A 15,980-nucleotide genomic window follows, 5' to 3' on the forward strand; every position below is an offset into this window, starting at 1 on the left:
TCAGATTCTGTAATAAGAGAAAGCTGGCTCCTTACTTGTTTCCGAATTGGGAGGTGAGGTAATATTGACAACATAATGATTTTCAATGTGGTTCTACTCTTAGTGGTGCCCTTCTATTAAATAGAGTTCACTTTGAAATTTTAAATTTAAAACATGATCTAAAATGTTTATGTTTTATGAGGAAAAAAAAATTGAGGCTGAATATTTTCCACCTGTGTAACCCTGTATAATCCTTAAATGACTGTACTATGATCTTTACAGCAATAGTTATAACAGGGGTCAACTTATATGTGACTTTTATTGTTTTTACAGAAGATTCTCTCTTGGTGGTATCGGTAGCTGGCGAACTCAAAGTATGGGATCTCTCTTCATCTATCAACAGCATTCAGGTTGGCTTATGAAACTCTTTTATTCTCTAATGTCAAGCATTATTTATTGAATTTTTTAAATTATAAGGATGTTATCCACTCATTGTTAAGAGTTCAAATAATGTTGAGGCTCAGTTGGTTAAGCATCTGCCTTCAGCTCAGGTCATGATCTCAGGGTCCTTAGATTGAGCCCTCTGTAAGGGCTCTGCACTCAGCGGGGAGTCTGCTTCTCTCTCTCCCTCTCCCTTTGTGCCTCCCTCCCCCCTCCGCTTATGCTCTCACTCTCTCTCTCTCTCTCAAATAAATAAATAAAATCTGAAAAAAAAGAGTTCAAATAATGTAAAAGTGTATAAATCATACCTCCATGTACTTCCCCCATCATTCCACCAAGGGATGGGTTTGGGTAGATTACATCTTTCAACCTGTTCACAGGACATTTACAAATGTTTTTAGATTACATCTTTCAACCTGTTCACAGGACATTTACAAATGTTTTTATCTATACACACATACACACACGCACACACATGCACATACATTACTTACATTTTAAAGAAAGAAATAAATCTGGCATAGAAGAATATCTTTCTGACCCTTACAGCAGGGAGAAAGACCTCTTTCTTCTGAGTGTGGCAGGGAATTGTGGCAGGGAGATAACAATGAACAGCTGGGGGTCACATGTGCTGGGAGTCCAATTTATTTACCTGCTCCCTGCATCATGCCACAAGTTGAGGAAGTGGATGAGAGAACAGTCATAGTATGCTGATGATATAATTGTTTCAACTGCCCCATACTCTGAGCTCTCCTTTGGAATTTCTTAGTTGGGGAAGCCTAGGAATTGTGTTGACATGATGAGGCCAAGAAACAAACACCAGCATTATCAGAAACTTATTGCAAATATAGTATTCTAGGTGTACTATGTTGGCTACTTTTGTTTTTTTCAAAGCATTGTATTTATTTTTCTATTTTAGCAATTAAAGTACTGAAGGGTTTTCTTTTAAATACTTCAGTTTTTTATTTTATCTTTCTGCCATGTCTGAAAATTAGACACTTATTCATATCTTTACATTCTCAGCATCCAACACATCCAAACATTCCCATAGAATGTTTGTTGAATGATTATATGAGGAATCCTGTTCATGGTTTCCTTTACAAAGTAACTTCTTAGTTCAGTAAACTCCAAAGGAAATTGGGGTATTTTACGTGATCCACCAAGTGGTGTGATCTGCTTAAGTGTACAATGGACCAAGTCTTCTCATACAGTCATGCATAAATTACCTAGTACTAGTATTAAAATCTACTCATTCCTTTTGAAGGAAAAGCAAGATGTCTATGAAAAGGAATCCAAATTTCTCGACTCCGTGAACTGCCGGACAATACGGTTTTGCACATACACAGAGCGACTTTTATTGGTGGTATTTTCTAAATGTTGGAAGGTATTATAAAACAAAATAAATACTAGTGATATACAAATGTAATTTTTTCTTGCTCAATGCAATAATTATGGAATGTGATTTAAATATGATATAAATTCTGTAATATTATCAGAACATGGAATGATTTGTCTTTTATTACCCACTTTTATCAATTTTCCTCTCCGTGCACTCCGTGTGTTGAGAGCTTCTCTGACTATCCTCCTCTGGGTCGTTTTGCTGTTCGTGACATGAGACAGACGGTTGCTGTGGGTGTCATCAAAGCAGTGGACAAGAAGGCAGCTGGAGCTGGCAAAGTCACCAAGTCTGCCCAGAAAGCTCAGAAGGCTAAATGAATATTATCCCCAATACCTGCCACCCCAGTCTTAATCAGTGGTGGAAGAACGGTCTCAGAACTGTTTGTGTCAATTGGCCATTTAAGTTTAATAGTAAAAGACTGGTTAATGATAACAATGCATCGTAAAACCTTCAGAAGGAAAGGAGAATGTTTTGTGGACCATTTGTTTTTTTTTTTTTTTTGTGCGTGTGTGGCAGTTTTAAGTTATTAGTTTTTAAAATCAGTACTTTTTAATGGAAACAACTTGACCAAAAATCTGTCACAGAATTTTGAGACCCATTAAAACAAAAGTTTAATGAGAAAAAAAAAAAAAAAAACTCCGTGCACTCCGTGCGTTTTGCTTCTCAGGAGATTATGTATCTAAAATATATCCTAATTTTATTAAACCAAACTATTATGGTAATGAGCATTTATCTTTAGATTATTTTTAAAATTTGATGCCTACTCTTTAGAATTGAAAACTAATACTTTTATCTACATACATTGATTTATTTTTAGACTTTTTCACTACATTTTAGACTTTTTCACTACTTTCATTTTTAAGGAAATTCCTTTCTTGTGAATATACTTACTGGTATCTCTAATAAGAAAGAAAAACTAAGTTATTATATCATTTGATGATACCATTCTTGAATGGTACAGAGCTTATTCACTGATACTTACCTTAATATAAATGTGAAAAAATAAGTACCAGTAAAATGTCATCTTGGTACCAAGTACAGTGGGTCTTGTTATTAATATTTAATATATTGTTGCATTAACACTGCCATCTAAATGGTCTTGATAAGCATAATTTATCTTTCATCTCATTGGCAGATTAGATTAGAAGCTTTTGTTAATGTGTGGAATTAATTTTGTATTTTAGATTTATGATTATTGTGACTTTTCCCTTCTCCGGACTGAAGTTAGTAGAAATGGGCAGTTTTTTGCTGGTGGAGAGGTGCTTGCTGCTCACAGAATCATCATCTGGACCGAAGATGGTCACAGTTACATCTATCAGCTGCTGAACAGGTGGGCTCAGATGAGAGCAGCATACAAAACATTCAGGTAGAAAATGAACTTTGGGAGGTTTATTATGGAAAAATCCCTGCATGCTGCCCATGATCAAAAACCAGAACAAAACAACTTTGGCACTAGAAGATTTACTCTGGGCTTGGTAGGCTTCAGCCTTTGTATAAAACAGCAGGGGATGAAGGAATGAGATTAACCATGTATAACTTGTACAGCTGGTGCTGGGTTTTCAAAAAGTCACTTGTAATTATTAACTCAACAATTTCTAACTAGAGTTTAGAAACTTGAATGGTACCATCCGGCTTTTGAAAATGGGAGGAGGAAAAAAAACGAATAAAGAACACCAAAGTTCTAACTCTGCTTTTTATTTTTCGCCATGCAGTGGGCTTTCAAAAAGCATATACCCTGCTGATGGAAGAGTGCTTAAAGAGACCATTTATCCTCATTTACTGTGTTCTACTTCTGTGCAGGAAAATAAGGTAATGCAAGGACAGAGTGACTGCCTCAAAACTGTTTCACTCCACGTCTTAGATAAGTGTTGCTTTGTCTGTAACAGAGTCAGACTTGAAAAGATTGAAGAATCACATCAAGTTATCAACAAGAAAATCAAATCTAATTGTTAATGGGTACTGAAGAGAAAACTTTGCCTTTGAAAAATATATTTTCTTAAAGTCTGATTAACAATATATATTGATTATAGAAAAATTATCAAGTTAAAAAAGGAGGAACTTAAATTCTTAATTTTGCCACCATAAATATTCACAAGGGCTATTTTTATGTATCTACTTATTTAAATCAGGAAATTTTCAAATATTTAAAAAGTTTCAAGAATAGTACAATGATCACTCATCTACCCTCTACCTAAATTCACCAGTAGTCAATATTTGCTATGTTTATCCTCTCTCTCTCTTCACACACACACATTTTTTTCACTGACCCTTTGGATAAATAGTACAATAGAAAGTCATTATCATTTTGATGTGTCTACTCTGATTTTTGAACTTTATCAAATAGTTTATATCTGCTTTTTAAAACTCAGTATTATCATTTTTGCTTCTATTTAGCTATTCTAAAAAATTTCCTTGCTGAGGCAAATATAATTGTGATTCCTGGCAGAGTTGATATAATTCTTGACTGAATTATATCTTTGATATTCTATGAAGCCTGAACATGAAAAACTATTTTATTTTAGTAGTGCTAACCAAAGTGGGGTTTTTGTTGTTGTTGTTGTTGCTACCAACCTATGGACTTGGTTATCATTTTAATGGAGAAGCTTTGGAATACTGATGTGTCAACCAAGGTAGCATGCTATTTTTACAGAATGATGGTTTGCTTAATTAGGTAGCAGAGCTGTTGAAGATTCTATAGTTCTGTGATTGTCCCTTTCACCTATCTGCAAGGTTTTATTGCAAAAACTTGATTAAGAAGCTTCCAGCCAAAAATTAGAACTCTAAGTGCCACCAGGACCTATGTAAACTTTAAAATTGTGGCATCAGACACTATTTCTAAAATAATTTGTGGGTGGCAATCAAGTCTTGTTTTGCTGTTGGTCATAAAAGCAGTGTTGAGGCTTACTCAGAAAATCATTTTTAGTTATTTTTTAAAGGACCTGCTTGCCCATTCTTTCTTTAAGCTCCAGAACACATTTCTTATAAAAGCAGTTTTCCCTAAAAGCTAAAATATAAGTAGTGTCCTTTAAGAGCTTCCAGTCGACCAAAAATATCAATGCTATATAAAACTATGTGGAAAAAGCACATCACTACAAATTAACTTAAAAAATACTAATCTTGGGACTCCTGGGTGGCTCAGTGGTTGAGCATCTGCTTTCAGCTCAGGGCATGATCCTGGGATTTCCAGATCGAGTTCTGCATTGGGCTCCTCGCAATGAGTTCCTCTGCCTACGTCTCTGCACCTTTCTCTGTGTCTCTCCTGAATAAATAAATAAAATCTTTTAAAAAAATACTAATCTTAGGGAAAACCATCTTATTTTGATCCTCAAAATGTAAAGACATAGATTTATGCATAATCTATCCACAATTCTTGTTTAGACAACCACAGTTACTTCTTTATCTTAAAAGTGGGAAGTATTTGGAAGCCAGTGAAGTATGACTAGAATAATCAGAATCTTAAAGAAGCTGGTCTGCTCATCCTTATGCCCTTGCTTGTTCTTTGTCCAGCCACAAAATTTAAGTCTGACATGATCCTCCTTATTCAAAACATCACCAGTATTCACCAAAGACTCTAAGACTTCTTAGAGTCTCCTGCAGTTAGAAGGTAACGTTTTGGTGGGGTGGAGAGATGAGTTTCATAGGTACAATGAGTTTAAAAAAGGGGGGTTCTATAAATATGTAGTATTAACTAGACTCTTCTTTTGGAATGACACTATGGAATTAAATCTCAATTTTTGACAGTAACATATTCCCAGAGATACCATTTGTGATGCTAGGAACATATCTGCAGATGGAATTGTAGTAGCAAGATGAGCCTCCCCCTTCCTTTCAGGAGCTTATGAGTCTCCCTAGCTTCAAATCACAATTAGTGATCACTGAGGACTGGTCAAGAGTCCTGGTTGTTGAGATGAGGTACTAGGGTATCAGGGTCTTAACTATGGAGTAACCCTGCAGTGCTGAGGTGGGAGTAGCAGAGATAGAAATAACCTGAGGATTGTAGACAAGGAATTTGGGTGCATGAACTAAGGGTAATAACAGTGATGATGATGGTATGTAACTTTTTTTCCGAGTCAAACATACACATCCCTTCATTTATATTGGCCTCACTTTGAATTGAAATTGATGTTCAGAGATTAATTCCTAGGATTTGAACCTAGGCATTTTGGCCAGCATCTGGCAATGGGACTTTGGAGCAAGTTTCCCAGTTGTCCTGAAAAGCGGATAATAAGAATGGTTAACATTCACAGAGTACATACTAAATGCAAGGCATCATTCTAAGCACTTCACCTTTATCAACTCATTAATCCTGACAGCAATCCCATATAGTAGGTGCTTTTATTGGCCTTCTTTCACAGTTAGGGAAAATGAGACACAGAGAGGTTAAGTAAATTGTCCAAATCAAGTAATTGGCTCTTTTAATAGAGTTACTATGTGCTAAACCAGGATTTGAATCCGGCAGTTAACCCAAGAGAATTCACTCTTAAAGACTATTTTATTACCTCTTGGAGATATTACTTCTTGGAGGATGGGTGCTCCTCATGATGCGTGTTGAGTACTGTGATGAAAAATCAGAATTCATATGGCAAGGAGCTCTGAGGAAGTTTTCAGGTGAAGAGCAGAACTGGAGAGGGAACCACTGGGAAGGATGAGGGTAGAGGTGACAAGGAGTGGGTGTGAGCAAGTGAGGAATGGTGGTGGGAAGTTGAGGGCAGGGGGATTGACAGCAGCACAGGGAGTGGGAGCTGCAGGGACAGTGTCCAAAGCTGGGAGGGCAGAGGCACGCTGTCTGCCACCAGCTTGAATAACTGCCCAGACTCTCTGGAGCTTTATTCCCATATCAAAATCAGGGGGATTGGACTAGTCCATGCTAAATTTCCTCAAGGTCAAGAGAGTTTGAGATGCCAATTTACCCAAATTTTATCAACGCCATTTGTAAAATCTACAAAAGTGAGGGCTTGAGAAGTGTAAGACTCCCAAGTATCTTCTGAATCTTAAAAGCAAAAACAAACAAACAAAAAGATTTATTCAGAGAACTGACTTCATAGAAAGTTTTCTCTCCTGCAACACTCTCATTTTGGGAGCTGATAGAGGATTACACATCTTGCTTGCATAGTCTTGGATTCCTTTCTTTTTCTCTTCCTGTCTTAGTTTTCTTATCTCCACAATAAAAATAATAACAATGTTTGCTTACTTCGTAGTTTTGCTGTAAGGATTAAATATAGCAGTGTTTTGGCCTTTAATATTTCTACAGATATATTATAGAATTTTTCCAATAATACATTAAAGTCCTTCAAGCTTATATTCTGAGTAGGAACTATCACTTTCTTAGATTTCTTTAATTATGGCCCCAGCAGTTGGCTTTCTTTCCAGGGTGCCTTTTATTTGCACATCAAAAGAAGTGTCTGTTTTTGTTTTTATAATCACTTAATCATTTTGATCCCTGGTGCAGAATCTCAGGATGCAAGTCTGCCCAAAGAACATCTACACTGCAATGAGGTACTAGAGAGATTCTAGACTCATTCATTAGTAAAAGCATATCTTCCAGAACTCTGGTGCCCTATATTCATACTCTGCCTCAGCAAAATATATGATATATATTATTATAAACTATAACTATGGGATCCCTGGGTGGCGCAGCGGTTTAGCGCCTGCCTTTGGCCCAGGGCGCGATCCTGGAGACCCGGGATCGAATCCCACATTGGGCTCCCGGTGCATGGAGCCTGCTTCTCCCTCTGCCTGTGTCTCTGCCTCTCTCTCTCTCTCTGTGACTATCATAAATAATAAAATAAAAAAAAATAAAATAAAATAAAAAATAAAAAAAATAAAAAGCTTTAAAAATAAATAAATAAATAAATAAATAAATAAATAAACTATAACTATATATTTATCTATATTAATATAATATATATTTGTTTCTTTGTTACTTATTTGTATGTTACGGACTCAGTTTTATTTGTGGCCCCTTGAAATAGTTAAAATCAAATACATTAAATCTGAAAAATAGTCAACGGAAAGTAGAAAGAATATTAATAACACAAAATTATCAAACAAATATTAGTTGTTGCTATTTTAATTGACAATTGGAACTCAAGGGGCCTCTTTAGTGGGCAGTAGAGCATAGTCATGAAGACATGGACTCCCGAGTCAGAATTATTGGACTCCAAAGCACGTTGCTGTCTATATCACTTTGGTTAAATCATCCTCACTTTCAGTTTATTCATCTATAAACTGGAGACAATGAGAGTACCAACTTCACAGAATTATTGTGAGTATTATTTAGCTAAATGGATGGAAAGCCCCTAACAGTATGAGTTATACATACATGTTAAATATTCTTATTAACTCTCTGAAGTCTAGCTGATATCTTTGCTTCTATTTTATAAAACCTTTTGTCTTGAGTAAGAGATTATTTCACTTAAGTTACTTAGAATTTTTGAAAGAGCAGGAAACAAATGGAAATAGTTTCATCTATAAAGTCTTGTTCCTCTATTTTAAAGCAGTGGTTGTCATTTAATACTTAGATATTTTTCCTACATAAAAGCTAACTTTTTGTTTTGGACCAGAGCCTTTCCTTTGTTATGGGCTACATGAATGAACGGAAAGAGCCTTTTTATAAGGTACTTTTCTCTGGAGAAGTTTCAGGAAGAATTACTTTGTGGCATATCCCTGATGTTCCTGTATCCAAGTTTGATGGTTCTCCTAGAGGTAAGACAATTTCTAATCTGTTTTTAATCACATGTCTTCTGAAAACCGAGTTTATAATTAATCAGTGTTTTTCTCATTTGAGTCACATGAGGCTACAGATAAGACAAATTTTCTTGTTTACCACTATGCATTATATGCCAACATGCAGGCAGATACTAAACATGTTTTGTTTATGTTTTTATTTTTCTTTTGGGAGAGAGAGAATGGGAAGGAGCTGGGGGAGAAAGAGAGAGAGAATGCCAAACAGGTATCCACACCCAGTGCTGAGCCTGATGTAGCATTTGATCTTATGACCCTGAGACCATGACCTGAGCCGAAATCAAGAGTCGGACACTTAACTGACTAAGCAAATCAAGAGTTGGATGCCTAACCAACTGAGCCACCCACGCTCCCCAAACATGATGTTTATAGATCTTATACAATAATACAACCAATATAATTCAAATTAACATCAGTGTAACAGGAATGGTGTTTTATTGAAATGAAACAAATGCTTGCCATATAAATGTAGGATAGGCTGATACACCAGACTCAGGTTTTTTAATTTGTTGCACCTGTATCCTGTAACTTTTCAATAAATTTCTTTATTGGTATTATTACAGCTGCTTGGAACTACAGGCGCAGATACAAACTTGGCCACTAAAACATTTAGCATTTGCTTATTTTAGTTTTTTTAGAATATAAAACTGAAATCATTAAAGTAAACATTATTGTGGAGAACCTTCAAACTTCTGAGATCATGTATTCCAAATTGAGGAAGACTGTCTTTCTCTTTTTTCCCCTTTTTCTCAACTCATTAAGTCATTTCTGTGAATCATTGACTGGGACATAGCAATACTTGAATTTCTAAGTGCAAGTTTCCACTATTTAATAAATTCACTTGTATAACTTTCAGTGTCTTTGTCCCAAATGTTTTCAAAATGGTTCATAACAGTCATATGTTAATAAGACATGGGTCAAAAAATAGATTTAGAACATGTTACAGTGTATGGGAAAGTTTCTTTCAAGTTCAATTTTAAGTTAAAATATTTACCGTGCCCCTGTTGGAGCCACATAATGGTGACCCTAGGATTTCTCAAGTATGTTCCACTGCCAGCAGAATTAAGTAAACATCTAACTAACCTTCATTATAATTAGAACCATAGATATCTACAGCTGTGCTTGATGCTTGTCTAAGGTTTGGGCTCTAGGTTTACATAGTCACTGTGGTATGTGTACTGCAAGAAGACCAGGGATCTCTTTCTGGGAGGGGTAGGTTGGCTTTGACTTGCCCTCTTTGCTCTTGATTCCAAGCTTCTCACCCTTTCCTGAGCCTACTTGAGGCCCAGTTCAATAAGTTGGGTGGCAAGCTATGTAAAATGATAACCAATGTTCTTGATATTCATAGATAATTGCCCCGGGGCCTAGTATGATTTTGAGATATTCATACCCTTGATATTTAAAGGATACATTTCTTCCATTTTTTTCACATAACTAAAAGACTTCTAGTTTTCCTTCTTTGCTTTTCCTTCTTTGCTTTAACAAAAAAAAAAAAATTAAATTTTATTTATTCATGAGAGACACAGAGAGAGAGGCAGAGACATAGGCAGAAGGAGAAATAGGTTTCTTGGGGGGAACCCAATGTGGGACTCAATCCCAGGAGCCCAGGATCATGCCCTGAGCCAAAGGCAGATGCTCAACCACTGAGCCACCCGGGCATCCCCCCATTTTCTTTCTTAACATTGCTGAGACAAATAGAGAACTCATGGGATTGGGCCACTACCTTACATCTCTAAAAGAGTTTCTCAGTTCTTTTCAGTTGGCCTAAGTCTAAAATGAATGCACTAGTATATGCTTATTCTTCTGAGGCTCCTTGAAGGCAATACCAATGAAATAGCATTTGGAATAAAGACAATAGATGCAGGAGAACTTTTCTGCTGATAGCTACTGTCAGGATGGCAAAAGAGCCTCTAGGTACCCCAATGGACTGTGCCTTGATAACGGTTTCCTTATCTATGATGAATTTATAAACCAAATTTTCTCTTTTGGGTGTGTTTTCCTTTTAGAAATACCAATAACTGCCACCTGGACCCTTCAAGATAATTTTGATAAACATCATACCATGTCACAAAGTATTATTGACCATGTCTCTGGAGCTGGAACAGTGGGAGTCACTTCATCAGAGTATGTTTCAAGTCTTGACAAACTAATATGTGGCTGTGAAGATGGGACAATTTTCATTACACAGGCTTTGAATGCTGCCAAAGCAGAACTTCTAGAAGGCGGTTCTTTATTAAAAGGTCATTGAATTTTATTTAACCCTATTTATTTAATTTACTTAAGCTTCAACTTTAATAAGCTGTACTAAGAAGATTTCCGAAGCTTAAAAAATTTGCTGACATTTGCTAATTAATGTGTACATATTTTAATATTAAAGTAAAACATGGCATCTGTTTTTTTTTTAAGTCAAGTGGAAGGCTATACAATGAGAAAGATATTCCTCTTCTTCCTTGATCTTTCAGCTCCCTTCAACAAAGGCAACTGCTAATAAGCTTCTTTATACCTTTCTCAAAATTTCCTATGCATATGCAAGTACATACCAACATAACAATATGCATTCTTCTAATAATATACAAATAGAGGCATAGTCTATACACCTTTCTGAAATATCCTGAAGCATATATTAATAAAATACCTTGGAGCACATTCTTTATGAGTTTGATTTAAATGGCTAATGATAATCAAATTTTAATTTTTAAAAATCGCCTGTTAATGGGTGTTTCAGTTTTTCTAGACTTTGGCTAATAAGGGCAATGCTGAATTAGCTATCTTTGCACATATAGTATTGATTCTTAGGAGTAGTAGAATTACTGGATTGACACTTATGAGTATTTTTAATTTTGAAAATATGTCTAAAAATGTTCTCCAAAGAACATATATCTGTGTACATGCGTGTCCACTAACAGCCTATGAAAATGCCTTATTCCTGCATTTGAGCCAACTTTGTGTGCTATTAAACTTCCTAGTATTTGCCAATCAGGAGAAAATGGTATCTTTCTGTTTTAATTTTTTTGTTGTTGTTGTTAATGAAAGGTAAATATGTTCTTCTACATTTTTGTGCATTGCAGTGGTGAATACCTATTAAATAAATTTGTTGGGCGATAAGTTGTCTTATGTAAATGAAGAAATATACAGGAAGCAATTGAGACTTGGGGATATGTAAATACATCTAATATTTTAGATGTATTTTAAATCCTACTAGACTACAAAGTCCTTAAGGGTAAAAGCCAAATCTCACTTTTCAAAAAAAAAAAATACTATATGCTTACTTGTTTGCTTGTTGTTTTTTTTTTTTTTTTTTTAGATTTTATTTATTTTATTTGAGAGAGAGAGAGCACAGAGGGAGAGGGAGAAGCACAATCCCTGCTGAGCAGGGAGCTGGACTCAGGGCTGGACCCCAGGACCATGAGATCACCACCTGAGCCAAAGGCAGATGCTAGCAACTAAGCCATCCAGATACCCCCAAATCTCACTTTTTAAGACACATCTTGTAACTAACTGTTCTTAGTTTACTTTGGCTACTTACTAAATGTTACTATCTTATGTCCAGTGATTACCTAAAATAAAAGAGTGAATAGCAATGAACAGAGGAAGTAATATACCGCTACACAGCTTAACGGCTACTCTTGAAAGTTCGTGAAAAAGCTTAAGACCTTGGCGCTTTTTATATAGGCCAATTTTTTCTTATCCAGAAAACAAGCAGAAACCTATGTTTGACTTGAACATTTGAATTCATATTCTTCTTGGTTTGCTAAGGTATATAAAGTGAGGATGTGCCTCATGGAATAGAAATAACTAATGATTCTTTAATAGAAGTAATAATGATTCTTTGGCACCCTTTTTTAATTTGAGTAAAGAAGATTTGAGGTCTGTGGTCATTTCCATTTTTTTTTTAAGTTTTAGCTAATGATGAAGTAAGAAGCAGTGTGGAAACTGAGCAATCAGTAGCCCAGTGTTTTAGTACAGCTATGATATGAAATAGCCACATTTCTACCAAGAGCCAGTGCTAGGAAATGAAGGACATTATCAAATTTACCCCACACAACAGTCTTGTATGAAGTAGTGCTCTTGTTATCCCAACTTTTTCATATACGATACCTGTGACTTACAGGGGAAAAAATGTATTGTCATGTTGACCCATCTAGTAAGTGACATACCTAGAAACCAAAGCTGGATTCATGTAATAGCAAAGTTATGCTCAAAGCTATGCTTTTTTCACACTTGGATTCAAGTCACTTAACTTCTCTGAGCCTCAGGTATTTTATCTATAAAACAAACAAGTCAAACTAAGTAATCTCTAATATTTTTTAAGGCAAAACTGTTCTGTGAGACTTTTCTTTTATAATAGAGTTGGTTATGCTTACTGAATGGACAGCAGTGAAGTTCTGAGATTAACTTTTGTAGAAGCAAAATGTATGAATTGTTTATTCTTTTAGAATAGCCTTTGCTGTTTGGCAACACTAGAATAGATGCCAGTTAACTTGCTAACTAAACTAAAATTGGTGCTAGCTAACTTGCTGATATCCTTAAAGAATTAGTAGACTTCAAACAACCAGCTGTAGTGCTTCATCAAAAATATGACCTAGCTTATAAGGAGGTACTTGCCTTTTGAGATGATCCAAGGGTTGTTCATTTTTTTTTAACCAACAGTCTAGCTTTAATTATATGTATTTTCTTTTATAAAAGAAAATGTTACCATTATTTCTTGAGCAAAAATATTTTTTTTTCATTATTTGGTGTTGATTGTTTTCCAGGTTCCCTTCCTCACAAAGTTCTCAAAGGCCATCACCATAGTGTTACTTCATTACTTTACCCACATGGTCTCTCTTCGAAATTAGACCAAAGTTGGCTTGTGTCTGGGGACCAGGACTCATGTGTCATCTTATGGAATATCTTTACTGAAGAAATTTTGCATAAATTCTTTTTGGAAGCTGGTCCAGTAACAAGTCTTTTGATGTCACCAGAGAACTTCAGAGTAAGTTAAGATAGAGTAAAACATAACATAAATTTAAAAGTTACATAACATTACAGAATGTTTAAAAAAACATAAGGAAAATTAACCTATATTCCCATAGAAATTATCCCACTGGATAATTTTCATGAGTTCCCTTAAAATTTTTATATGCTTTTTATTATTATTACAACTTATGCAAATAATTTGATTCTAAAACAAAGATTTTGTCAATTCTTGGCTTTCCAAAAACCAGTTAAATCTCTTAGTTTTTTTCTTTTGCTCCTTAATTCTGTGTCTTAATGGAGTTTTCTTTTTAATTTTTTGTTATTTTTTAATAAAAGTAATTGATCCTCAATGTGGTAGCAATTCAAATATATAGGAATCTATAAATTAGAAAATAACTTTTGCCTTGAATAATTTACTGTTGTAAAAATATTGATAATTATATTTTTTCTTTTTTTTTTAAAGATTTTATTTATTTATTCATGACAGAGAGAGAGGGGCAGAGACACAGGCAGAGGGAGAGGGAGAGAAGCAGGCTCCATGCAGGGAGCCTGACGTGGGACTCGATCCCCAGTCTCCAGGATCACACCCCAAGCTGAAGGTGGCCCCAAACCATGGGGCCACCTGGGCTGCCCATATTTTCTTTTTCTTAAAAAGATTTTTGTTTACTCTCTCTCATTTCTTTAACAAATAACCAACTTTAACAAATTTCTGAGCATCTACCTTGTGCAGGACTAAAAGAAATACTTTCAGATATAATTTTCACATGTAATATAAACTTAAATTTGGCTTCTACAAAGTTGACATCTTTGTTAATATGAAAGATCACTTTTTGAGTTTTCTGAGTTTGTCAATCAGTTGATTGACTTGTCAAACTTATTTCTCTGTAATAACATAAAAAATCAGCTGCATAATAAATTCAGAGGAAACTTACACTATATTTTCATAGTAAGATATAATGAAAGAAATATTTCAGTAACGCAAATGATTAAACAAATCAGTGAAACAAAGTTAAGAGACTTAAAAAAAGACTTCCAAAGAGTGATTTGGGATACTTTGACATGTCTTTTATTCCTGAAGTTCCCTCCTTTAAAAAAAAAAAAAAATTATTTTTTTCCTCAAAGCTCCAGGACAGTGGTCAAATCCTGACCCTTTTACTTCTGCCTCAGTCATAAATGATTTAACTCCAAACCAAGCCAAGGAATTTAATTAGGGCATAAGACGCAATATTTTAGACATACAAAACTCTATAGCAAGGACCCAGTACCACATGAACTTAAATTCAGAAATCAAGGTTTTATACTCTTCAAATCCCCTACCCCAAAAGATTCTGTTTTCTGTGATTGCTCCTTTGTCTTGCTTCTTCTCATGATCTCTTTTAGCTTTCAGTTTCAAAAGGGTTTTTGTTTTTTGTTTTTTGTTTTTTTATTTATGATAGTCACAGAGAGAGAGAGAGAGAGGCAGAGACACAGGTGGAGGAAGAAGCAGGCTCCATGCACCGGGAGCCCGATGTGGGATTCGATCCGGGGTCTCCAGGATCGCGCCCTGGGCCAAAGGCAGGCGCCAAACCACTGCGCCACCCAGGGATCCCTAGCTTTCAGTTTCAAATGCATAGAAAAGAGAACCTGATTGGCCTATTTTGGATCTCTAGTCTATGTCCACTTCTGAATCTAGGGTCTTTGTTTGCGTGTCACATGTCTGTTCACAGGTTGTATTTGTGTACAAGTTCCCTAAAGTACATTGAGCTCTCTATTCTACAGGCCGTGGGTTGTGCAGTTTCTAAGAGGTAGTGCTGAGGAGGCAATGCCATCTGCCCTGTTACACAGGTCCAGGCTCCCCATATAGCACATCTGCCATTTTGTGATTTTTCCCCTCTCAGGATTTCTATAGTTTCCTTAGAACAAATTAGGAAAAATAACTTACTCCCCAGCACCCCATAGAAAGAGGTCAGTAATGGGCACAGGGAGATTCTCAAGGCATCCCAACTGATGCTTTACACACAGCAGCTGGAATTCTGGCTAGGTGCCCTAGTGAAAGTAGGAGCATCCACATGGCAAAGTGGTTAGAAAAGAAACAAAGAAGTGGAAGAACCACTACCCGTTCCCCTTTCTCCCCTCAGCCATCCCACCTACCCCCCACCCTGGGCTGACTGACAGGGCCCTCTTGGTGAAGCACAGACCTGCCCTGTAAACTCCTCCCAGATTAGCCTCACAGCACCCAGCATGGATAGTCTTTGTCCTAAACTGTGTTCAAGGTAACCACATGCTGACTTTTTAAAAAGTATCCCAAGAATCTTTGTCCTGTGAGCCTATTTTTGGTCCTTGTATCTTTGAAGCTGTGCATTCAGTTGGAACTATCTAATGCTTACCTCTTTTAGATTGTGTCTACACTGAGCTTCCTGTTTGGATTAGAATCTGAATAGTTCTGGGAACAGCACCAAATCACATTCTGAGGCTCTAA

General features: G+C 35.9%; 1 protein-coding gene across 2 annotated transcripts in view; it reads left to right on the top strand.

Moving 5' to 3' along the window:
• The window catches only part of WDR72 (WD repeat domain 72), a 230,245-nt gene that overhangs the window by 41,438 nt on the left and 172,827 nt on the right, over window positions 1-15,980 (top strand). For both annotated transcript variants that reach the window (XM_041746685.1, XM_041746684.1), the window contains exons 6-12: window positions 313-389; window positions 1,685-1,804; window positions 3,004-3,149; window positions 3,532-3,628; window positions 8,383-8,524; window positions 10,570-10,803; window positions 13,318-13,538. In XM_041746685.1, the coding sequence (XP_041602619.1) occupies window positions 313-389; window positions 1,685-1,804; window positions 3,004-3,149; window positions 3,532-3,628; window positions 8,383-8,524; window positions 10,570-10,803; window positions 13,318-13,538 (1,037 nt within the window). The remainder of the gene's footprint in view (window positions 1-312; window positions 390-1,684; window positions 1,805-3,003; window positions 3,150-3,531; window positions 3,629-8,382; window positions 8,525-10,569; window positions 10,804-13,317; window positions 13,539-15,980) is intronic.

This window comes from Vulpes lagopus, chromosome 2 (assembly GCF_018345385.1).
Source record: "Vulpes lagopus strain Blue_001 chromosome 2, ASM1834538v1, whole genome shotgun sequence".
Classification (NCBI taxonomy): Eukaryota; Metazoa; Chordata; class Mammalia; order Carnivora; family Canidae; genus Vulpes; species Vulpes lagopus.